Raw genomic sequence first — 25,262 nt, forward strand, 5'->3', positions numbered from 1 at the left:
TGAATAAAAGTGGCCGCAGAGCATACAGTACCCGCGCTCCAAAATACCAGTACCGTCTGCGCTCGTGCACGCGTGCCTCCCAGTTTACATTTGCTGGAAAATGTAACAAATAGAATTAATGAAAGATAAGAAGCAAATGAGACTTTTTCGCTGTTTTTATTTTTTAGGTTGTGCCGTTTTTCCACTATATTTCCAAATGTCGTTTGTTTTAGTTACTTCGTCTTTGAATATCACACACTTTGGTTGTCTCGCGGCCTTCTCTGTTTTCATTTACGGGTTTTTTCTTGCGGGCACGTGTGTGTTGTCTAAATGTGATATTTGCACCTTACAAAGTGTTTCAGAATAAACTTTGATCATATAATTGTTTTATTTTCAAATACCTTCAAAATGCAAACATGGCTCAGACATTCAGTTTCAATATAATTTAACTTATTTATTCACAGGAACAGTTTTTCAATGAAATAAACAACATGGCGATGCATTCCCCAGATGATTCACGTTATTATTATTATGATTATTATTATCGTTATTTACAGTTCCATCGTGGAGACAGGGGGTTTCTCTTTCAGTCTGTGGAAATGCAGAAAGAAATTCTATGTGGACCCAAAACATCGCGACAGTGTTGGGCGGATGTTGTCTGTTTTTTGTTCGCTGCAGCATTCCTGCTGAGACACTGACGGGAGCCGATTACCTCATTTCTTTTCAAAGATTCGGGTCCAGTTTTTTGAACTCCCTCACTTCCTTGTCAGACCTTAAAAACTGCCCGCTAAAAAGTCATAGCAGGAAACGAGCAATGGCTCAGCTCTGCAGCTCTCTGGAGGCTTCTGAAGCCGCCGAGAAGCCATTGTCATGCAGCTTCCTGATGTGCTTCTTCAGGTCGAAGTTGCGGCAGAAGCCTTTGCCACAAGTGGCGCAGGTGAAGGGCTTCTTGTCGTTGTGTGTGTGCATGTGGAAGGTCAGGTTGTAGATCTGGTGGAAGGCCTTATTGCAGATGGAGCACTTGTACTGTTTCTCCCCGCTGTGCGTCAGCTTGTGGTTCTTGTAGTTTCCTGCGAAATAAGAGTATATGAATTAAAACACAATGTCATTTTTATCAGTCTTTTCACTTTGTCTTCACAATTCTTCTGAGAAGGAGTTAAAAAAAGGATTCAAAGGGGGAAAGGTGTGACATTAGAATTTTTGCCACCCTTTTAACATCTGCTTATTTAACCCGTGGCCTTTTCGCAGCACGAAATCAAACGTTCATGTCTCGCTGATGTGTGAGTGTCAATAGAAACAACTCCAGGTCAAACGAAAAAAGTGCATCTGTGTGAAAACCAGTCGTCTGACCATAACCAGCTTTCCTTCCTCTAGTATAAAACGGCCTAAAACCAGTATTAGAAAATAGAAAAAGGGGATAAAAATGCACTCAATACCTCAGAAATATTGTAGATTTCACGGCTTCTAATATCAGAGAGCAGATGCGCTGATGAGCCCGTCAGAGCTGAGGAGAGTCAGCTTCAGGGGAACTTGGGTTAATTTAAAAAAAAATCCGCCTGGTCTGAGTTAATCGTTTTTACCCTGAAATTACACAGCTAAACATTTCACTCCAATCTGGCCAAAGAAAATAATTTAATCAGGAGAATCTGAAAAATAAAACCGCTTGAACAAAATTTGAATATAAATTTTTCTGCGAAACATCTACACATTTAAAAAAAAAAAAAAAAAAAAAAAAAAGCAGAGAGGGAACGCGTTTTACAACTGCGATTTTTCTTTTTCCACCAGCAGTTCAGCTGGAGCCTCCTCCACCCCACAGCCTTCATTAATCGGCTTTTTGTGTGCCGAAGTCAAAAAGTTGTCAAACTTTGTCAAAATCAAGCGCAGCCGCAACTAAAGGAGGCCGGTTTCCAACTTTGCCGGGGTCTGACTAATGACCCGGGGAAAATGCGACAGTCTCGAAGGTAGAATTAGTCCGTGTAAAGTGACAAGTCTCATTTCCACCCACCGATTCGTGCTCATCGGTGAGCCCACAGTTATTTCCCCTTTGACTACTTCAAATATAAGCTTTTTCTGCTTTTACCGCAGACGTTATTTATTTCGGCAGCGCAGATGCCAAATGTTGAGGATGAGCGCCGATGTCGCCACACTAACTCCAGCGAGTCTGCATAAAGAGCTCTGCTCGGCTGCGAACTTCCGCAATATTGAGCGGGCAGAATAATCGGAATCTTCGTGCATAATGCTATAAAATTATTAGTGCATTTATGCTCCAAATCTCAAGTCCAGCTTAACAAAAACAATAAAATAAAATAAAATGGCATTTTTTCGTATTTATATTTTTCGTCAGTAGTCAAGTTGAGAACCCACAATTTCGTTGTATATGACAATAAATGATTATTTTATTCGATTCTAAACAATGTGCGCGAGATGTTAAACAGCATCCAGCACAATTAAAGCACAGAGTCCATCAGCCAGTGTAGCAATTATTTCAATCACGTCTCCTCTTAGTGAGGAAGTTCTCCACCGAGTTGTGGATTTCTAAAAGCTGACTGCTCAACCCAGCAAAAATAATGACTAGGCTGCACGGCAGCAGATTTCATGAAATAAATTCGTGGAATAATAACACGAGCTGAAGAGAAAGCTTTTTGTTCGTTTGCACATGAACACTCTGAATCACCGCAGTGTTGAAAATAGGAAACATCACATCAGGATACAATTTCCAGTCAGTAATATAATACAGCTGATTAAAGAGGACTCCAGCGCCCAGTATTTACCTTTCTGGTGGAAGCCTTTCCCGCAGAACTCGCACACAAATGGTTTATACCCTGCGTGGATCCGGACGTGAGTGTTGAGCGTCGAACTTCTGTTGAACGCTTTTCCACACTGGTTGCATTTGTGAGGCTTTTCCTTACAGGTCAAAATGAGAGAAAATAATTCAAACAAAGTCAAGTCAAAAAGCTGGAAAGGTCACAGTGAAACAGTGTCTCACCTGCGTGTGGATGATCTTGTGTCTGCACAGCGTGCTGGCCTGCCGGAATCCTTTACCGCACACCTTACATAGGAAGGGCCGGGCCCCCGTGTGCACCGGCATGTGTCTGGTAAGATTGTAATGCGCATTAAAAACCTGCAGACGACACAAAGGCATACAAAATATGAGTAAACATTATTCTAAAAAGACAAAAGACCTGCATTTTTAAAACAAGCGTCAGAAAAAGGAAGAAAAAAAAACTAACATCGGCCTCAAAAGTTCATTATTGAGTTTATATAGGTGTGTAGATGCTGGCGCATTTGTTCATGTTTTATATAAAATATAGAATATAAAATATTGAATATAATAACAATGTACAAAAATGCATTAAAACCGTACCTTTCCACACACTTCGCAGGTGAAATTTTTGGGTTTTCCGTCCGCACTGCCACTGCCGCTGAGTTTGCTGTGTGTCTTTATGCCGCTTTTCTCAGCTGTCAGGCCGTGGCTCTCTTTCACTATCTGGTCCAGCTGCCCTGGCAGATGTTCCTTGTGTGGGTATTGAGGTGTGGGCAGCTTGTCGGTGCCCACACCGGTCAGTTTGGCATTCTCCAGCAGCAAAAGTCTGTGGTGCGCCGACAGAGAGGCCTGGGCCTGCGGGCTGGAGAGCCAGTGGCCGGCCAGCAGCTCCGACTGCTGGTACGCAGAGTCCAGGTAATTGAAATAGTAGAGCGAGCCACTGCTGGGCACGGCCTGGTTCAGGACCTGAGGTTTTACCACCCTGCTCCCTGACGTCAGCAGCTGCTGCTTCAGGCTCGGATCCCCTTTGCCGCACAACCCGCAGTTTCCTTTGCACGGAGCAGCTGGCGAGCCGCACAAAGTTCCCCTAAAACTGGCTCTCCACAGCTCCGAATAGCTCATCAGCGCCTTGGCTTGGAGGTCGTAGCTGAAGGGCTGTAGCGGGATCATGCAGGGGATTGGGGAGCAGAGCCCTAGCAGTTTTTTCCCCTCTGAACGTTCCTCCGCGTTCCCTTTCGGCTCCGAGCTCTTGGACATGATCCAGTCGATGGAGAAAGCCAGCGTTTTGGGAGCCGCGGACGGCGCAGTCCTCCCGCAGGACACCACCGTGTCTAAAGAGGCTGAACTTGCCATTTTGTTGCCGCTGTAGTAGTTTCGCTTTGCAGCCGAACAGAACTTGGTGTGAGCAACTCCGTGTATAGTCCAGCTGCCCCGCGTCTTTTCACTCCCCTGAGCTCCCAGCAGAAAAGACAGGCGGACACATCAGTTTAATAAGCACCTTGCTGTCACAGTGTCACGCATTTGCATTCAAATGGCCCCCGCCTCGCAACAATAGCATCCAGGGGTGATGGATTAATGCTCATTAACTAGCACACACAAAATTAACAGACATTACAGGGCTCGTTAAGGAGAAGAAGAAGAGGAGGAGGAGGAAACAGAGGGCAAGAAATGTTGTAGCCGGAGCTCCTGGACACCGAGTTAAGCCAAAGTTACGTCTGTGTTGTACTTTACCTTCTTATTGTTCAGATGGGAGTGGAGAAACCAGCCGACTGCTCTCTGTCAGACCTTGGCAGCGCCCGCCCCTCATCAGTGCAGATCACTGTCTCTTGACATAATCGGGCACCCAAGCACCTAACTGGGTGACAGGGAGACAAATCTATAGAGGGGATGGCACGTAAATATGAAACCATTCCATCAGTAAAACTGCTGCACAATTGTGTTTTCATCATTAATCGCGCTTTGGAGGAGCTGAGTGAGTCTCCTGCTTTCATTTGGTTAACAACACAGTAATCTTTTTTTTTTCTCGGAGAGAGCTGTTAATCCTCGGAGATGGGATCCGTCTTTTTCCTCGCCGGCTTATAAACTTACTATTTGTATAAATTCGAGGACGTCCAATTTCCACCTGTTTAAGAGCACAGACTCCCTTTGGATCCTATTAAACGTTGTTCCTCCTTCCCCCTATTCAAAAGAAGCAATTTTCCAGAGCGATTCAGGGCTCAGCGCTGCGTGGGGGGGTGGTGGGGAGAACACAAGCTCTTTTACTTTTAGCTACTAAAGCACTGCGTGAACTGGTTTTGTGTTTTTTTTCTTCCTGAAATAGAGGGACGGATTAAAGACGGAGAGAGGAAAAAGAAAAGACTTAGCTTGGTCAGGGGTATACACGGACAAATGAAAAGAGAGGCCTTTTCTCTAAAGAGGCGTACAAGAAGTTTGCTGGAATCCACGGTGTTGTGTGGGAGTTACAATGGGCAGCAGAGTCTCATCTATCCGCTACAAGGGCTGTGTTGAATTTATGTGTTTGCAGGCCAATTTACCTGAGGGACTCCCAACAACTGAGTGGGAGAGAGGGGAGTTCATAAAACATGCAGAGGATCAAAAGAGTGTGCAATATGGGCGAAATGAATAGTCTTTTATTTATCACAGCGTTTGCTCAGTGCGCATGATGACGATGCTATAATGTATTTATTTAACTTGGCAGAACCTTTAAACTTACACAAGAAGAAGAAAGTGAAACGTTTAAGATAATAATGTTATTTCCGAGCCTAAAATGTGACATGATTGTCATATGAATGGGAAATCACCGGTAACACTTAATACCCTCAAGGTATTTAGAAAAGTAGTATAATTTGTATATAACTTCTTCGAAAAGTTACAACACACCTTTTGGTAACTGGCGTGCGTCTTTGAGAGCGCCAAAAAAACCTATTTAGGCTAGAATTTATTCTGCATTTATTCTGTGCAACACGTACAAATATATTTACTCTATAATGTAATTTTCTGTCACTTGGTATTCTTGTTCTAGTCTCCTGACATTTGAGTCAAAAAGTAGTTTTAGGTAATGAAGTCGCATCACGAAGCGCTGTTCAGGAACTTTAAACACATGGGTGTGATATATCGAAATTCCATGTTTTTATGGTGACATCCTCAGGCAGCATACAGCCTCTGGTAACTATAATAACAGTGCAAATTCTAAAGTAATACTTAACTAATGTTAGCAAATTTCCATTGCTTATTATTAACAAACCAGTGCCACTTTTTTCAAGCATGAACTGATACTCGATCATTTTAGCTTCATTTCAGACGCTTTCATTCTCATAAAAACAGAAAGCTATTTTTATTCATCAAACTGACATCGACTCATTACAGCATCATCAAATCTTGCATCTCTAAATGAAGCACAACTTATAGGATTTGTCCTCTGTTTGTAAGTGTGAGCAGGCCTTCATTTAAAGAATTGTAAAAGCTGATCCGGACACTTAAATCAAGACTTTTACACTGGACGATACAGTTAATTTTGAATTAAGAGAGCATTTATGTTGTACAGAAAAATTCTGTATCATTAGGTTGAAATGTATTTTGGATTTGCCATCTTCTAAAGAATCTGCTGTTTTGTGTTTTCACTGAGGCCTTTAAACCTTCAAACAGAGTCACAACATCAATACGCACATATTTTTATTATTGTCGGGTCTGTACGAATATGAAGCACCTTGAGGCAATTGTTGTTGTGATATAAATAACATTTAACAGAATTTGTTTTATGTTAATGGCTTCCATAAGATATTAGTGGCTGATGTTGACCACTTTTTATAACCCATTATAGAAAGTCTGAATGCCAAAAACCCATGTGCTTATTGCAAAACATATCTATCGCTATCGCTATACTGAAATATGTGCGATAAAATGTTGCACTAAGTTTTTATCTGAAATGTGTCTCTATTTTGTGTTGTAAAGCTCTTTAGAACACTAAATACTCAGGGAGGGCTGCTTTATTTTGTAGTAGTTGTTTAATGAAAGTTTTATAAAAGACAATGATAAAAATGTAATTTAGCTCATTAAATTTAGGTTTTGTGTTTTGTGTATTTCTTTTTAATCAATGATAATTAAGGTTGATGATAAATGATAATTGGGTGTAGAAGATAATAATTTACCTCAGTCACCACACACTTCATGCTATATTTACCCCAGGACATTCAATTCAATTCAGTTTTATTTATATAGTGCAAAGTCCCAACCTCAAGGAACTTAATGCTGTAAGGCATATGGTAGGGATGCTTTTTAAGGTTGTTAACAGGGAAGCTATTGTTAGGATAGGAACATTTGTATTATTCTGTTTAATTTTACAAGTCCACCTCACATGGAAGGATTATTGCTTGTTGTTTCTATGCTACTCATAAGGTAGAATACTCTAAATTGAGATATTATTTCTGGTTCACTGATACACTGATCCTGTTGCTGTAACCAGCCTCACCCGTTCACTTCTAACCACAGTTAGCTCAGGCATTGATTTAAGGGACTCTTGCTTCTTGCCGGAAGGTATGCAAGGGCTGGATGTGGCAAAGCTTAGCATCACAGTGTTGGGATTTTTAACTGTTTTTCCTGTCTTCATCCCTCCACAATTCCTGGGGTAATTGTAACCATCTACATTTATGCACATTATTTTTCAATGTAAATGCAGACATACACATTTGCAGGACCATAAATCATGCTGCACAAATTCTTCAGTGACTGATTGATCGATTTCAGTACAATTATATGCACATGAATTTCTTTACTAGTACGCTGACTTGCAGTGTTGAAGTAACACAAGTGCTGACATTTTCAGTGTATATTCTGTCATAATTGATCTTTAAAAAAGTTCAGGAATAAACATATAATTATTAGTTATTAACATCAGACTTGCTTCAACAGTGTGTCTTTTATCCTGTCTTCCATCATTCACCCCCAACCGGCCACAGCAGATGGCCCCGCCCCTCCCTGAGCCTGGTTCAGCTGGAGGTTTCTTCCTGTTAAAAGGGAGTTTTTCCTTCCCACTGTCACCAAGTGCTTGCTCATAGGGGGTCTTTTCTGTACTATTCTAGGGTCTCTACCTTACAGTATAAAGCCTCCTTGAAGCAACTGTTGTTATGTTTTGTGCTATATTAATAAAACTGAATTGAATTAATCATTGTGATTGTGTAATTATGACATTAATGTAAACAAATAACTACAAAATAAAGGTCAGTTTTCAACACACAGTGTAACATTATATGTAGATGGTATATTAGTAAACACTTATCGCATTGCCAGATACCAGTGCAGCATTCAGTACTGTCAACTCATATTTTATTACAGAGATCAGAACGGAATCTGGATGGACAGATGTATGGATAGATTAGAACATGTCCGTCCATCCGTCCGTCTTCTTCTACTTATCTGGGGCTGAGTCGCAAGGGTAGGAGCCTAAGCAAAGTAGTCCAGACCTCCCTCTCCCTGGTCTCCCCCAGCTTGTCAGGGGGAACATCAAGGTGTTCCCAGGCCAGCTGAAAGACAGAATCTCTCCAGCATGTCTTGGGTCGGCCTTGAGCCTCCTCCCAGTAGGACATGTCCAGAACACCAGGAGGCACCCAGACACTTCGCTTTTACACCTAGCTGTCTCTTTACCACGACGGACTGGTACAGCGTCCGCATCACTGCAGATGCAGCACCAATCTGTCTGTCGATCTCCCGCTCCCTTCTCCCATCACTTGTGAACAAGACCCAGAGATACTTAAACCCCTCCACTTGGGTCAGGAACTTGTCCGGGCTGAGGACCACAGCCTCAGACTTGGAGATGTTGATTCTCATTCCTACTGCTTCACAATGCAAACTGTTCCACTGCAAGCTGGAGGCCATCTCCTTATGAAGCCAACAGAACCTCATCATTTGCAAAAAGCAGAGATGAAATTCTGAGACCACCGAAGTGAAAGGAGAATCTGTGATAAAGGGCAGCCTTGGCAGAGTCCATCAGAGTCCCATTTATTGCCAGCTATGTGGACCAAGCTCTTGCATCGGTTGTACAAGGATCAAACGGCCCATAGCAATGGGCCTTACACTCCATACTCCCGAAGAACCTCCTACAGGACACGGCAAAGGACACGGTCGAATGACTTCTCCAAGTCCACAAAACACATGTAGACTGATTGTTCAAACTCCAAATTCACCCTCAAGTATCCTTGAGAGGATAAAGAGCTGGTCCAGTGTTCCACGGCTAGGAAAAAGACCCCACATTGTTCACCCTGTACCGAGATTGGACTAACGGATGGACTCTCCATTCCAGCATCCTGACATAGACTTTCCCAAGGAGGTTGAGGAGTGTGATCCCCTCTAGTTGGAACACACCCTCCGGTTCCCCTTCTTAAAGATGGGAACCACCAATCCAAGGTACCGCCCCCGATCTGTCACCTGAGCTGTGACAACCAAGACAGTCCTACAACATTCAGAGCCTTCAAGAACTCAGGGAGGACCTCATCCACCCAGGGGCTCTGCCACCATAACACTCCACAGAATAGCTGCCTCAGTGACCTCTCCCCCAGAGATAGGTGATTGGCCCCCCTCGTCCCCAGACTCTGCTTCCTCCTTGGAAGATGCGGGATTAAGGAGGTCCTTGAAGTATTCCTTTCTGCCGCCCGACAATGTTCTCAGTCGAAGTCACAATACAGGTAGAGCACCGCTTTGTACCTGGCTTGGGATTCCTAGAATATTTAAAGTTATAACAGGGAGTCATGTACTTTTGACTTGAGGCTTTCTTTTGCTGAGGACCCACAGCATCCAGAGTCATATGCATGATTAATATCTGTGATAGTAGAATTTAGGTGCCAGCTCTGCACTGTGTTGGCACATGGCGTTGAAGAAGATAACTGTAGAGGACTTGTATCATTTAATTTAGTTACAGAACTTTCACAAAGACTTTTACTGTACGGAAACATATTCCCCACTGCTGTATAATCCATTGTTGCAAATTTAAATGTTGCTTAAAAGTTACCAGACAAAAGGTTTTCAGGGAATATTATAAAATTTTTAGTTACTATGCCAGACCTAAGAACAAGATCAGAGTGAGATTAAAGTGGTGGGTGGACTCTTTGGAGCGATGCCAGTTGAGGCTTTCCACCATCTCTGGTAGTTAAATAATGATAAAAACAAGATTTTAGTTTTATAATTTCAGGTACTTACCCCTACACTTAATAATTATGAAAAATATTAAAGACATTTTTATTTAGTTGTCTTTTGATTATAATTTATGTTTCAAATTACATTCATTTTATTTTATTCATAGACAGAAATATTGTTTCCATTAAAATATGACTTAAAACATATTCTGTACTGTTAAATATATTTTTACCATTTTAGTCTACTTGATTATAGAAAGCAATATAATTTATAAAAACTATGTAAATGTTACTTAAATCACACAGCATACAATGTGCCATAGAGCTGTTTATTTTGACATTTCACAGTTATAGCAGGCAACCCCCCCCCAACCACCAATTACTGTTGTCATTCCAATCTGCCCCCCCCCCCCCCCCCAAAAAAAAAACAAAAAACAAAAAACAAAACGAAACGAAACGAAACAAAACAAAACAAAACAAAACAGGGGAGCATTCAAATCCAGCACTCTGTACAAAGGAACTTTCAGTGTCATATTGTCAGATTTAAGAGGAAAATGTTCTAACATGCCCTTTATGAGATAATGAAACCTTAGTTACACACCAGGTGCCTTAGTTAACATACTCAAATATGTTTTAGAATGACAACTTCCCAAAACGAATAATAGATGAAATGAAGTTAGTTTGTCTAGATGTGTGAAAGGGTACAGGTATGTTAACATCACTAGTAAAAAAATAGTTTTTAGTGTTTGAAAATTCTGAAAATCTCTTTGCTTGGGCAGTGGGACTTCATTTAAAGGCAAGCCTCTGTGTGTGAGAAAAGGGTTCAGTGAACCCAGTATTCTTGCTGGAAATCAGTCATTTGCATGGAGAACTGAGTAGGTGGAATTGAACAGAAATGGCACTAAACTAGAGCAACCATAGAAACCACCCAGTGATCACTGCAGCTGTCCTCCATTTAATTTAAAAGATAGAATGAGAATTCTTTGTTGTTGTTTTTTTGTTTTACTTATTTAGAAAGCTTGACACCCCCCCCAATATACCATTTGAGTTATTGGGAAATTAATATCACTACTCTATAAATGCATTCCTCTATTGGGTAACCTGCATTTTAAAGCATACAATTTTAAACAGTGTCACTGAATTAAAATCATGGCAAGTAGTTCCTCACATTTCTTAGACTGCAGTTAAGTTTCACATCTCATCTCAGTGCTTTGGTGCTCTGAAAAGAATAATTTTATTTCAACACTAAAGCATCTTTTGTGCACTTAGCGGTCAAATAAAAACAAGAGACTATGTGTCTAAGGAACCATGTTTTTGAGCACAAAGAGTGACAACCATATAAGGAAAGCTGGAATTTGCATGTGCTTGAGATACACAGCCTTTGCATGCTGGAAAGAGATCTAGTGGCAATGGAGAAGAGAACACAGTATAACAATATCTTTGTTCACAGGTGTCAGCGTGACAGTAATAAAAGGTTCTGTTTCAAATGGTTCGATTGTGCCTTCGTCCTTAACCTCATCTGTTGAAATGAATGTGAAGAATTGGTCATCTGTGCAGCTGCTAAAAGTTCCTCTGCATTGTTGGGGATTCCGTCTGGCAAACAATAAACTGTCTAAACCAGGGGCCAGCAACCTTTAAGACCCAGTTTCCACGGAAAAGAAAACACTGGGAGCCGCAAATACTTTTGGACATCTAAAATGAACATAACACTGTATATATTGTTTTTTACCTTTATGCTTTGTATAAACAACTATAAAGTGTTGCTTATTAAATCCATGAAGTGCTACAAAGAAAATGAAATTTTATTTAAGTAATGAACACATTTTGAAATCTTAAAAAATTACAAAAAAGAAAGACATCCAGTTGAAGGTCTCTTTTAAATGAATTAAAAAGCTTAACTTAAATTCTCCATGTAGCAAACAAAAACTGAGCCGTCATCCTTATTGGCCTGCAGTACCTCTGCAGAAGAGGTGGACGCACCTGAGTGTCATCCGCAATCACGCCTCTCCACCTTAAAGTCTGTGCCCTCTCTGCTGTTGTGTTATGTGTCAGGCTCTGTGCTGGAAAGCTAAAGCCAGCTGCTTGCGTACAGCAACCGTGTGTGAAAAGTGGTCAATAAAGAGAAGCTGAAAACCATGTTCATGCAAACACCGTCGGGTCTGCCGTGATATGTTTACAATAGGACTTTTGCTCCTGAAACTCTGCACACAGCGTCTGCAGACCGGGGCTGTACGAAGTCACTTTCATCTTTACGCAGGACTGTAAGCTGTCATCTGTGAGGCGTGAGCGGTGTTTGTTTTTAACATAGTTCATGGTGGGAAATAGCTGCTCAAATACGTATGTGGATCCAAAGATCGACAATCCACAAATTAGGCATACTGGTAGGCCGCTCTCGTCAGAAGTAAACGCAAATAAATCTGCCCAGGGATCATTAAATGTTCTATTTTCTTCAGATATTTTTCTTTTCTTACATTTCTCCATACTTGGCCTACCTGTGGTTGCTGTCTCAATAAAAGCACGGTGTTTCGGCAGCTATACCAGCTTCCGTGAGTGTGGCTCTTATTTTGAGTGACGAAAAATAATAAAATATCTTTTTATTTTTATATTTCAAGATCATGATAATCTTCCAATTTAGAAGTACAAGTTAAAAAAGAACTAACACAAATAAAATACACTTCAGCTAAATACTTTTACAATTTATTTTCTCAAACCACGGAGCCGCAGTGTAAAGCCTAAAGAGCCGCAGGTTCCCGACCCCTGGTCTAAACAAACAATGATTTGCAGTATTTCTGCAAAGTCAGGCAAGCCATCAGTAGAGCCATATACCCGGAGCATGCTGAAACTGTAACTGATGCCCTGAAATCCAGCCTTGTTTGTCAGTTGAACTATGTTACTCTTCAGGAAATTTCTGTGATAGAAATGCTTGTCCGTTTTAATTTACAACCTCTCGTGGTACTCTTGACATCTTCAATGAAGAGATAGCAGCAGCAGCAGGTTTTTTGAAATTTAAACCATGGAGAGTCTATGCATTCATACACTTGTGGGGTTTTTTTCCAAAGACATTAAAATGTTATGGAAGCAGCTAGTCTGTCTTACCATCTTCTTAAAGAAATGGTGCTTAGCTTCAAACCTCATTGCCCATAAAGACACAAGTGGACCAAATTCTTCGGTGAGCAGACGATAATGCTCCTCAAAATAAACAAAAAAAAAATGTTTTGGAATCAACCTCCCTTCTGGAAAAACACTGGTAAATCTATGTGTGTGCTCAGCAATCAGACGGCCTAAGTGACCAATGCTCTCATCTGTGTGGGTAGGTGAGACAACTGTAACAACATCTCAGCAACAGCGGAAAGGCTAGCAGTATAGTTTATTTATCCTGTCTTTTATGGGAAATGTTTGATGATTCTGTTTAGAGAGAAAGACTTTCTGTTTCAAGATCTAAACTCAGCATCTAAACACAGGTACAGTCTCCTTAAGTAAATCATGTAGTACATCAGGTGGGTATCCTGTTGTGACATGAAATGACTCAGCCTTTGAGTAATTGTGCAATACCTTTTAACTCTGTGGCTCTGGGCATGACTAGCCAATGCTGCTACAGTATTGAGCAGGTGTTGCTGTCTTGTTCTGGCGGGGAATGCTCCTCAGAACAACGAGCTAAAATATTAAGCCATATTTTTATTTCATTATGTACTGAAAAAAAGAACCAGACTATAAACACATACTTCCATTTCTTTTTGCTTCACTAAGATTAGTGCGCCCCAGGGCAGCTGTGGCTACAATGTAGCTTGCCATCGCCAGTGTGTGAATGTGTATGTGAATGGGTGAATGACTGAATGTAGTGTGAAGCGCTTTGGGGTCCTTAGGGACTAGAAAAGCGCTATACAAATGCAGGCCATTTACCATTTCAGCTCTGGAGTGGGATCATTTTTTCTTACATTATATTATATTACACTCCACTGGCAACCACATCCATGTCAAACAGCAGTGTGAGGCAAGTGGGAGGCAATACACAGCACTGAGGGAGATCACAACAACAAACAGAGGGGAGATGACACATAAACACACACGAGGGCAAATTAAGCAACGATCCACAGGTGGGAACACAGCTGAACGTAATCTAACAAAACTGAACACGCTGCACACAAGTATAGAGGTATAACAGGAAGTATGCGAAACACAGACTGAGACGCAGACTGACTAAATACAGACAACAGGGAGCAAGAGAAACACACAGAGACATGACTGGGGGACAGGCGAATAAACATGGAGAGAGAGACAAGACTCAACCTCAGACTGTTAAATCAACCAAAACCAAAAACACTGGGTACAAAACCCAGGACCGTGACCATCCGGGGTCTGACCTGATACCCCACCTCTCAGCTATAGTCAATAGACTACAAGCTTTCCATGCCAGCCAACTGTTACCTAGTAGGGTTGACAAACTGATGATGACTGATGGCAAGCAGAGAAATGAAAATGATGGTCAAAAAGCGATGCAATCCTGGCTCCAAACGGGAAGAATCAGAATGAGAAGCACAGTGAATATTTTGACCAGCACAGCAGAAACTGAAGCCAACTAAAGCGAACTCAGCACAAGTGCTAGCAGCGACTTTAGCAGTAGCAGTGAAACTTCTATGGCACATGACAGCAGCAAACAACGCAAAACAATGAGTTACATCAACTTTGGGTTCCTTTGGAGGGGGAGCGAGGATGAGCCCAGGTTGCAGTGTGTAATATGTGTTGATGTTCTCAGTAATCACTGTATGAAACAATCACATGTCAGACAGTACCTTCCAACCAAGCACACAGTGCTGAGAGACAAACCAGTTGACTTTTTTCTGAGACAATGAAAGGAACTAAAGGAGTCGATGCCAGCAATTTAGTTTTGTGCTACACCCATAGTCAAAGCACAAGAAGCTTCATAACCCCACATCATATGATTGTTGGGTTTTTCTCTGTATGTATTATTGTACGATCTACTGTACAATATGAAGCGCCTTGAGGCGACTGCTGTTGTGATTTGGTGCTATATAAACAAAACTGAATTGAATTGTGTCAGCAAACAGCTATCTACTATTAGACAAACAGTTAACATGCATCATGACAAAGCTGACCTTCCAACAACACAGTGTCTGCATTTCGTTGCCTTGTACTTGACATGTGCAATGACAATGAAGTTGAATTGATTCTATTCTATTCTAAATTGTGGTGAATAGGAGCCATGGCAGATGATGTTAAAAACACACCGATCGAGTGCATTAAAAGTAGTTGCTATTTTTCGCTTCAGCTCGATGAGATACAGATGTTTCAAATATTGCCAGTTTGCTTTTTTGCATTAGATATAAACATCAACAAAGTAGGACAAAGCAAGATTTAGTTGTCTTTCATGTTGACAACCTGCATTATCCCAGGCCTTTTGACATACAATTGTCATATGAAGTGAATGACAACGCTCTCTTTGTGGTCCCATATTGCTTTCTCTGGTGAGCATCATAGTACCGTATGCTACTGTCATTTGTAAGAGTTTGTTACGTTAAATTACACTGAAATGAGATGCATAATAAATGCTGTTACTGTAACCTGTATGTTTGTAGTTATTTTCATAATATAGGATAGATCACAGCCATTTGTCTGTGAAGGTTCTCAGTCATCCAGGTCATCGTAGTCAAAGGAGCTTGCAAAGAAAAGCGTCTGGACTTCTTTAAGTTGCTTGAAGACGTTTCACCTCTCAACCGAGAAGCTTCTTCAGTTCATATTACTCTAAACAGTGTGAATAACCCGCAGTGTTAAATATTTTTGCACATTTTGTTGTTATTTTTGACACTAAACTGAGTAGAATTAACACTAAAAAGTTAACACTGGCCATAGAGTAAATTTTACTCTAATTTTGAGTGGGACCAAGTGTTATCTGAAACAGAGTTAAAATCAACTCTCTAAGTGTAAAATTGACACTCTGTTTTTTACTGTGTACTCCAGCTTCCTTCTACCGTCCGAAGACATGCAGCTTGTGGGGATAGGTTAATTGATTAATCCAAATTGCCCATAGGTGTGAATGAAGGAGTGAATGTGAGCGCGAATGGTTGTCTGTCCCTGTGTGTTGGCCCTGCGACAGACTGGCGACCTGTCCAGGATGTACCCCGCCTCTCGCCCTATGACAGCTGGGATAGGCTCCAGCGCCCCCCGCGAACCTGGAAAGGATAAGCGGAAGTGAATGGATGGATGGATGGATGGATGGACTCTTTTAATTTCATTTACACAAATGTTTCAAAGTACCAATAACCACTACAGTACAAAGTTAAATGAATGCAAATGAAAATTTAAAATACCAAATACTCCAGAATTGTGGTGCAGATTTTAATGATTTCCTCTATTAGTATTTTGCTGTGTCACAGTCACTGTGAGCCTCAAATACGTTTTACGGCTGCATGCAGATTTTCAAAAATAGTGTTGCTTAAAAATGACAGTAAAAGCTACACTGTAAGAAATGTACGTAAAAATTACCCTAAATAACTGTAAAATTGCAACGATAAATTACCATTAAATCAAAGAGAGTAAATGATTGTAATATCTATATTAAATTTCTCTATATTGACAAATGGTGATTTTATTTTAACCCTGCAAATATGTTGAAAATATATTAATTTACAGTAATATGGCACAGTTTCTTCGAAAACAACAGGAAAAATCGGTAACATTATCTACAATTAGTCACCCTTCAATTTACATAATAATTATGTATGAATGACAATCTTTGCTGCTTTTTTCATTTGAATTTACAGTTTACAACTGTATGTTAATTACTCAAAACCGTGCTTTTAATTGGTTTGGGTAAAACATTGTTAGAATTATTGTGAAAATTACGGTGAATTTTTTTTTATATTAAAGAGTTCAGACTGTTTGATAAAACAGTATATCTTAACAGTAAATATGAGCAATTACCAAAAAATAAGTTCTACAGTCTCACCAAGTAAGATGGCTATTTACAATGAAAAAAATATTTTGTGGCAAAAGGCCATTTTCTATTGTAGAACCAATTACCCTATAAATAACACCGTCTGTGTGCTTTTACAGTGTTTTTTTAATCCTTTAATGCACATCATGAGTCACAAGTGATTGTGTTTTAATCTTCCTTATCATTGCAAAAAAATTACATTCAAATTTAGAATCTCAGGGATTCATCAGTTAACTTGGTTTGATCATTAAACATAATTTTCTTATTAGTTAATTGCTTACTCCTCTCCTCGAACTTCCACCATTCATGTCTATCAATTTATGACCACTGTGTCATCTTCTGATGACTACTTCCAGAAGGATGATGCACCATAATCACGAAACTGTGATCATGTTAAACTGGGTTCTCAAACATCACAATGACTTCACTGAACTGCACCAACCACCACATTCACCAGATCCCAAACCAAGGGCACCTTTGGGATGTGGTGGAACAGGAGATTTAAATCATGGCTGTACCACTGTTCAATCTGTTTGAGTGTGATACCACCTGCTGAAATTAAAATTAATTGATAAAAATGAAATACCAAAAAAAATAATGAAATGATGTTAATAAAATAATTGGTGTACCTTGCAAGGTCAAGAGCAGTCAAAGAATGTATTATAAAAGCTGTAAATGAAGACAGGAAACTAAACAGCAGTGACGTTTGTAGGGTTACTGAAGTTGGGCTAGCTGGTATATAATGATGTGCTACGTGATCGCTAGCGACACAGCTATGTTAGCATAACATAAACAGTGAAGCTGGAGGACCAACACTAACACTTTTCCACTTATAAAAGTTAACGTGAAGGTTCTTCATGGTTAGAGACAAATGCAATCGCATGGCAGGATGCTGTAAACGGACCAAACTTCAGTCAGGAGAACAACTGAGATAATCCATCCACAATACGAGGTTAGTCATTAATATACTGCAGCAACATGGGAATAGAGCAGCTGCCAGAGAATTCAACATTAATGAATCAATGGTACAGAAGTGGAGGAAGCAAGAAGAATGAGTTTAATAAAGTTTGATTTATCTGACTGCTTTGTTTCGCTTAATGTGCCTTATAATCCTTTGCACCTTATGGTCCGAAAAATACGTACTGCACACTGCAGTTTAATGTTGCAAAGCACCTCTTTTTAACTTCAGTGGATATTATACATGGTTATGCTCAGGATATGTCAGCCCATTTCTACTGGAAATGCCTTTTGGTTAAACTTTCAGCAAGGAATTTGCATTTGCACTGTTACATTTTTATAAAGCTTTAATGTACATAAAAACCAGCTTCTTGTTTAAGTGAAAATAAATGGAAGGTTGTCTTTTTGCGCTAGTAATGTTGTGGAGTTGTATTTTGTCTCGCATCAATTATATCGTCGGTTATATCGTTATCGCAAATTTTCAAATATATATCGTGATAAATATTTTTGGCCATATCACCCTGCTCTATTTCCAGCTGCGCGTCATGTAGCTGGAGTCGAGTGTTTTAACCGATGCATGAAACGATACTGTTATGTGACGGCTGCGTGCAGGCAGGAGTGGTGATATGAAGGACTCAAAATGCAGACTCACGGAAACGAAATGTGAACTCAAATACAGCTTTAATGCTGAACTCAAAAGGGTAACAAAACTAAGACTCCAAGGTAAACTTACGCAAACAAAACACACAACAAGATAAGGGTAGATCACGACACGGACACAGAGAAACACAGGGCTTAAATACAAAGAGGAAGCAATCAGGGAATAGGTAACAGGAGGGAAACACAGCTGGGGCAAATCAGGCCCAGGCTGTGTCCCAATTCAGGGTCTGCACGCTTGAAGTATGCATTTTAAGTGCGGTTACGTCACCACCACGCGACGACGGCTGTCCCAATTCGAAGTGTGCTTCAAATGCATACTCCAAATGCGCCGTCGATTTCCCCAAATATCAAGCGTGGTCCGGTGCACGCTTCGTGGTCCCATATATCCCACAATTCATAGCGCGGCGGTGGGTGTGGATAATTTTGCCGCAAAATACGGCAGAAGGGAGCGGCCAAAGAGGTTGTTTTTTTTTTCCCAAACTTTATTGAAATCATAAAGCGAACAGTCATTCATTCCAGTTCAGTTTGTACAGTAGACATACAAGGCAAATAAGAGTAACAATATACAGTACAATGAAATAAGAAGGATAAATAAATAAAGGATAAAAAAGAAAAAAAGGGGGGAATGTGACAGACTTCATAACAACTTTGTACTTGAAAGTTGTGACAGCTCATTCGTTAAACATTTCTGAATGAATATCAATCAATGATATACCTTTTTTACTGGAAGTTAATTTAAGAGAGTTTAAGTAATATTCAATTTCAATCAAAAACAAATTAAATGATGGGGTTGAGTTTTGAAATTTACATTTATGTATGTGGAATTTCCCTAATAAGATGGAGCGGCCGAAGAGTGAACTGTCAAAAGTACTGAATATGACGTCACTTATTTATGTGCGAATGTGTAATAATTAAAGTCAGTCATATATCCACAAACACAACAAGCTGAAAGTCAGTGATATATGTGTGTGTGTGTGTGTGTGTGTGTGTGTGTGTGTGTGTGTGTGTGTGTGTGTGTGTGTGTGTGTGTATATATATATATATATATATATATATATATATATATATATATATATATATATATATATATATATATATATCATAATAATCTGACAATACTATAATATTGGCCATATTATATTTACATTACCACAGTGAGATGACTTTAGTCTCATGAACAACATTAGCTAATTGTTATTTACTAGCTGATCTTAAATGACTGTTCAGCACAGAAATGAAGCCCAACAATCATGTTTTACAGTCCCGTGGTCTCAGCCTCAGATACTCAACTAATCAAAGTGATGTCATGACAAAAATGAATGACCAACAAAACATTTTTCTCCTTCATTTCTGTCAAACAAAGCTGTATGTAACGTGTCTCGCGGTTCGTATCATGGTTGCTAGGCAACCTGATCAGCGCGACGAAGCGTATACCGTCCCATTTCACAAGCCTCTCACTTCCGCACTTCTCGTACTTATAGTACGCACCGTACGTAGTACGCGTAGTGCGCGTACTTCAAGCGTGCAGTCTCTTAATTGGGACACAGCCCCAGTCTCTAGTCAAAATGCCCGGGCCGATTTTTGTCCCAGTCCAGCCCCGCAGGTTAACCCTCTCAAGGCAGGCGTTGTCGATTTGCAACAGTTAAAAACTAACAACCTGATTACTCTACATACATATTTTATGAGTTTGTTTTACTCAGAAGTACCACTGCAGGACTTGGTTGTGCATTAGCAACAAAAAGTTAAATTTGAGGCTGAGAGAGTTAATACTGGCAGTGTCACCATGCCAGCTGACTGTATTTCATCATCAGCCAGTGTTGTTCTTTATACATCAGTATTACCAAAGTTTATCATAAGGCAGCAGAGAAAGTATTAACTTGCTTTCAGGTTTCATTCAAATGTTAGTCTTTTCAGTTGTTTCCCCACTTTTTTCCTGTTTCAAAATCAAACACCAGTTTGTGAGAAGATTATCTTCTTTTTTTAACAGGCAGATAAAGTTTTACATTGGCATTGGCTAATTTGCCAATTGTATGTTAAAAATTTTCGTATTTCAATATTCAAAAATGTTTTTGCCCAAAACATATGTGCACTATATGTCAGTAAAAATACTATGCAAATATTGATGTGCTTGAATGCTGAGTAAACACTGACAGAGCACTGATTGTATCTCTTGTACTTTATCAATGCAGTATCTAAAAACTTTGCACCGTAGTGGTTAAAATCTCATTCTAATAAGAGTTAAAAGCGCATTCAGTTATTATGTTTATAGGGTTATTGAATTATGGTTAACCATTGGTAGAATTTTTTTTAAACATTACATGTGCCACCCTTCTCCAAATCTGTGCCCCTACCTGCCCCCCCCCCCAAAAAAATTTTTTTTCTAGACACGCCACTGCCTTGTGAATGTTTTCAGTCAGTACTATATCGTGTTATATATATATCGGGTATCGTGTTTTGGTACCCAGCCCTACTTGCGTTTCAATTCAATTGCAATTTTCATGTCAACAATACAATTCAATATCCCAATGCATCACGCTAAATTCATTTCAGTTTGTTTGTTTTCATCAACAAATAAAGCAGGTTACATATACAGGGAGTGCAGAATTATTAGGCAAATGAGTATTTTGTCCACATCATCCTCTTCATGCATGTTGTCTTACTCCAAGCTGTATAGGCTCGAAAGCCTACTACCAATTAAGCATATTAGGTGATGTGCATCTCTGTAATGAGAAGGGGTGTGGTCTAATGACACCAACACCCTATATCAGGTGTGCATAATTATTAGGCAACGTCCTTTCCTTTGGCAAAATGGGTCAAAAGAAGGACTTGACAGGCTCAGAAAAGTCAAAAATAGTGAGATATCTTGCAGAGGGATGCAGCAGTCTCAAAATTGCAAAGCTTCTGAAGCGTGATCATCGAACAATCAAGCGTTTCATTCAAAATAGTCAACAGGGTCGCAAGAAGCGTGTGGAAAAACCAAGGCGCAAAATAACTGCCCATGAACTGAGAAAAGTCAAGCGTGCAGCTGCCAAGATGCCACTTGCCACCAGTTTGGCCATATTTCAGAGCTGCAACATCACTGGAGTGCCCAAAAGCACAAGGTGTGCAATACTCAGAGACATGGCCAAGGTAAGAAAGGCTGAAAGACGACCACCACTGAACAAGACACACAAGCTGAAACGTCAAGACTGGGCCAAGAAATATCTCAAGACTGGTTTTTGTAAGGTTTTATGGACTGATGAAATGAGAGTGAGTCTTGATGGGCCAGATGGATGGGCCCGTGGCTGGATTGGTAAAGGGCAGAGAGCTCCAGTCCGACTCAGACGCCAGCAAGGTGGAGGTGGAGTACTGGTTTGGGCTGGTATCATCAAAGATGAGCTTGTGGAGCCTTTTCAGGTTGAGGATGGAGTCAAGCTCAACTCCCAGTCCTACTGCCAGTTTCTGGAAGACACCTTCTTCAAGCAGGGGTACAGGAAGAAGTCTGCATCCTTCAAGAAAAACATGATTTTCATGCAGGACAATGCTCCATCACACGCGTCCAAGTACTCCACAGCGTGGCTGGCAAGAAAGGGTATAAAAGAAGAAAAACTAATGACATGGCCACCTTGTTCACCTGATCTGAACCCCATTGAGAACCTGTGGTCCATCATCAAATGTGAGATTTACAAGGAGGGAAAACAGTACACCTCTCTGAACAGTGTCTGGGAGGCTGTGGTTGCTGCTGCACGCAATGTTGATGGTGAACAGATCAAAACACTGACAGAATCCATGGATGGCAGGCTTTTGAGTGTCCTTGCAAAGAAAGGTGGCTATATTGGTAGCTGATTTGTTTTTGTTTTGTTTTTGAATGTCAGAAATGTATATTTGTGAATGTGGAGATGTTATATTGGTTTCACTGGTAAAAATAAATAATTGAAATGGGTATATATTTGTTTTTTGTTAAGTTGCCTAATAATTATGCACAGTAATAGTCACCTGCACACACAGATATCCCCCTAAAATAGCTAAAACTAAAAACAAACTAAAAACTACTTCCAAAAACATTCAGCTTTGATATTAATGAGTTTTTTGGGTTCATTGAGAACATGGTTGTTGTTCAATAATAACATTATTCCTCAAAAATACAACTTTACTAATAATTCTGCACTCCCTATAAGCTACTTTTGTTATTGCTCAAAACCTGTCTGAACACAGACTGCATTGTTGGTCCACTGTGATGTATGTGGCTGAAGAAAACAAATTGCTGTTAGTTTTAGGTTTTACAATCCTGATCAAAAGTTTAAGACCGTTTAAAAAATGGCAAAAACATCATCTTAACAAGGTTCCAAGTAGAGCTTCAGCAGGCAAAGAGAAGAAATCTGAGTGCAGAAAAACATTGAGCATGTAATTTATTAAAAAAGCTTAAACTGAAACAGGCTGTTTTACAGCTGATCAACATTTTAGGACCACACCTCCAAAAAACATGGGTAAACCCCCAAAACAGAAATCAAAGTTCCAAACTTGAACTCAGTATCGCTGTTATTGTTGATCACTTCATGCAAGCGTTTCCATAAGATGAGTGGGAACATTTCTCCAAGTGGTGAAGCTGGCCACACGAATGGCGTCTACTGTCGGGAACTGTCGTCCTTTCTCAGTTGGATTTAGATCAGGGAAAGACGCAGGATGGTCCAACAGAGTGATGTTATTCTCCTGGAAGAAGTCCTTTGTCCTGCAGCATTGTGTACTGTAGCGTTGTCCTGTTGAAAAACCCAGTCGTTACCACACAGACGAGGGCCCTCAGTCATGAGGGATGCTCTCTGCATCATTTGGACATAGCCAGCAGCCGTTTGACGCCTCTGCATATCCTGAAGCTCCATTGTTCCACTGAAAGAAAAAGCACCAGACCATTATGGCGCTCTCTCCACTGTGGCGCGTAGACAGCATCTAAGGTGGGATCTGCTAGTCCTGCCAGTAATGTTGGAAACCATCAGGATCATCAAGTTTATATTTTGTTTCTCATCAGCGAATTTGTTTTTGAAGCCCTTCAGTCTCAGATGCCGTTTGCTGCAGTCGGCACCACTAATGGCCTTAATTTGGGTTGAGGATTTTTTTGGGTCTTCCACTTGACTTTTTTGTTCCATAACCCCCAGGATCATTTAAGAAATTCCAAATTCTCACGCTGTGAGAGACCATGCTTATGCAGTTCGACCACGTTCAAAAAGGAAAGTTTTTTTTGCTTTTGCCGAACATCATGACAGTGTGACTACCTGACAGAAAATGACAATGAATCCACATATTTGCACAGATTTGGCCTTTTAAAAGGCATGTGGTCCTAAACATTTGATCAGCTGTAAAACAGCCTGTCCCAGTTTAAGTTTGTTAAATGTAAGTTAAATGGTGTCTACCTCCCATTTCTGCTAGTTGCATGTTGTTGGAACCTTGTTAAGATCCAACCATGCAACAGAGAATTTTTTGCCATTTTTCAAGTGGTCTTAAACTTTTGATCCTGACTGTATTTAATAATCGATTCGTTTCTTCTGAATGGATTGAGAATGCTTTATGTCGGCATTGCAATGCATCACAATTGTAAATCATTACACGATTAATTGTGTCAGCTCTATTAAATGTAAGATTGTATATTTGCTTTTGAAATGGGCAGTTTGCTTTATTGTGCTTTGTATTTGCTTTCAGACTGCAAGGACTAGTCTACACCGAGCATCTGAAAAACAACATGCAAGTCCTCAAACACATTGGATCCAAAACCTGTTCCAGTTCCTCAGACACCATCAGAGACTGTTCTGAAAGCCCTCTACTATCAAGTCTGGACAAAAAGAAACTTTGTCATCCACTGCAAATATTAAGTGTTTTAAATTTTATTTGACTGTTTATTTTGTACTCGTTTCTTTTTGGTTGTATTAAGTTTGATATAATTACATCAGTGCCTTTTGTCATGATTTGGCTGTGTGGCAGGCAGGAATTGGATCCAAATGCAAACTCACAGGGACACGGGGGATAAACTAAAAAAAAAGCACAGCTTTATTGCTGGAAAAACAGATCACAAGTTATAGAAAACTAAACTGGAAAAAACTAAATATAACGCTCACCAGGAAACACAGGGATACTCACACACAGCATGAGGGAGCTCACGACACTGACACAGAGAAACACAAAGCTGAAATATACTGGGAAATAACGAGGGGAATGAAACACAGAAGGGGAGCACAGCTGGGAGAAATCGGACATAACGAGACCCAAGGGAAGCGAAACTCAATACATTCACGTAGGACACAGACCTTCAAAGTAAAACAGGAAATGTAACATAGATGCAGACTTGACTAGGGGAGACAGAGCAACTAAGAAACACAGAACAATAACAGGGAGACACAGAGGGCGGCTAACTAAATACTCAGAAAACTAAAGAGAATACAAGAAAGCCGAACTTAGACACTAGACTAAAGAATAAACTGGGGCAACAAAGAGAACTAAGATCATAATGCAAAAACTCAGACACAAGAAACTCAAAACACTGGGTCACAGACCTAGGACCGTGACACCTTTTTTAGTCATTAATTTGATTATTTAATATCCATCCATCCATCCATCCATTCGCTTATCCTTTCCAGGGTCGCGGGGGGCGCTGGAGCCTATCCCAGCTGTCTTAGGGCGAGAGGCGGGGTACATCCTGGACAGGTCGCCAGTCTGTCACAGGGCCAACACACAGAGACAGACAACCATTCGTGCTCACATTCATTCGCACATTCACACCTAGTGGCAATTTGGATTTTCCAATTAACCTATCCCCACAAGCTGCATGTCTTTGGACGGTGGGAGGAAGCCGGAGTACCCG

General features: G+C 40.3%; 1 protein-coding gene across 1 annotated transcript; it reads right to left on the bottom strand.

Annotated features, from left to right (window-relative positions):
- Window positions 1-196: 196 nt before the first annotated feature.
- On the bottom strand, window positions 197-4,836 carry fezf2 (FEZ family zinc finger 2). Its single transcript, XM_080890949.1, has 5 exons — window positions 4,475-4,836; window positions 3,344-4,192; window positions 2,966-3,100; window positions 2,751-2,883; window positions 197-1,049 (listed from the first exon to the last, which is right to left on the bottom strand). Exons 2-5 carry the CDS (start codon window positions 4,094-4,096, stop codon window positions 799-801), a joined length of 1,272 nt encoding a protein of 423 aa, XP_080747075.1. The 5' UTR covers window positions 4,097-4,192; window positions 4,475-4,836; the 3' UTR covers window positions 197-798.
- Between the last annotated feature and the right edge of the window lie 20,426 nt (window positions 4,837-25,262).

Source organism: Rhamphochromis sp. 'chilingali' (assembly GCF_963969265.1).
Source record: "Rhamphochromis sp. 'chilingali' genome assembly, chromosome: 9".
NCBI classification, from domain to species: domain Eukaryota; kingdom Metazoa; phylum Chordata; class Actinopteri; order Cichliformes; family Cichlidae; genus Rhamphochromis; species Rhamphochromis sp. 'chilingali'.

What these genes read in the sequence shown, in the direction of transcription:
- fezf2 (XM_080890949.1), bottom strand. Translation starts at nt 4,096, where the DNA reads ATGGCAAGTTCAGCCTCTTTAGACACGGTGGTGTCCTGCGGGAGGACT. An exon ending in ACAAGATCATCCACACGCAG is followed by an intron (nt 2,884 to 2,965) that starts GTGAGACACTGT and finishes TTGACCTGTAAG; the next exon opens with GAAAAGCCTCACAAATGCAA. An exon ending in GAAAGGCTTCCACCAGAAAG is followed by an intron (nt 1,050 to 2,750) that starts GTAAATACTGGG and finishes CTTATTTCGCAG; the next exon opens with GAAACTACAAGAACCACAAG.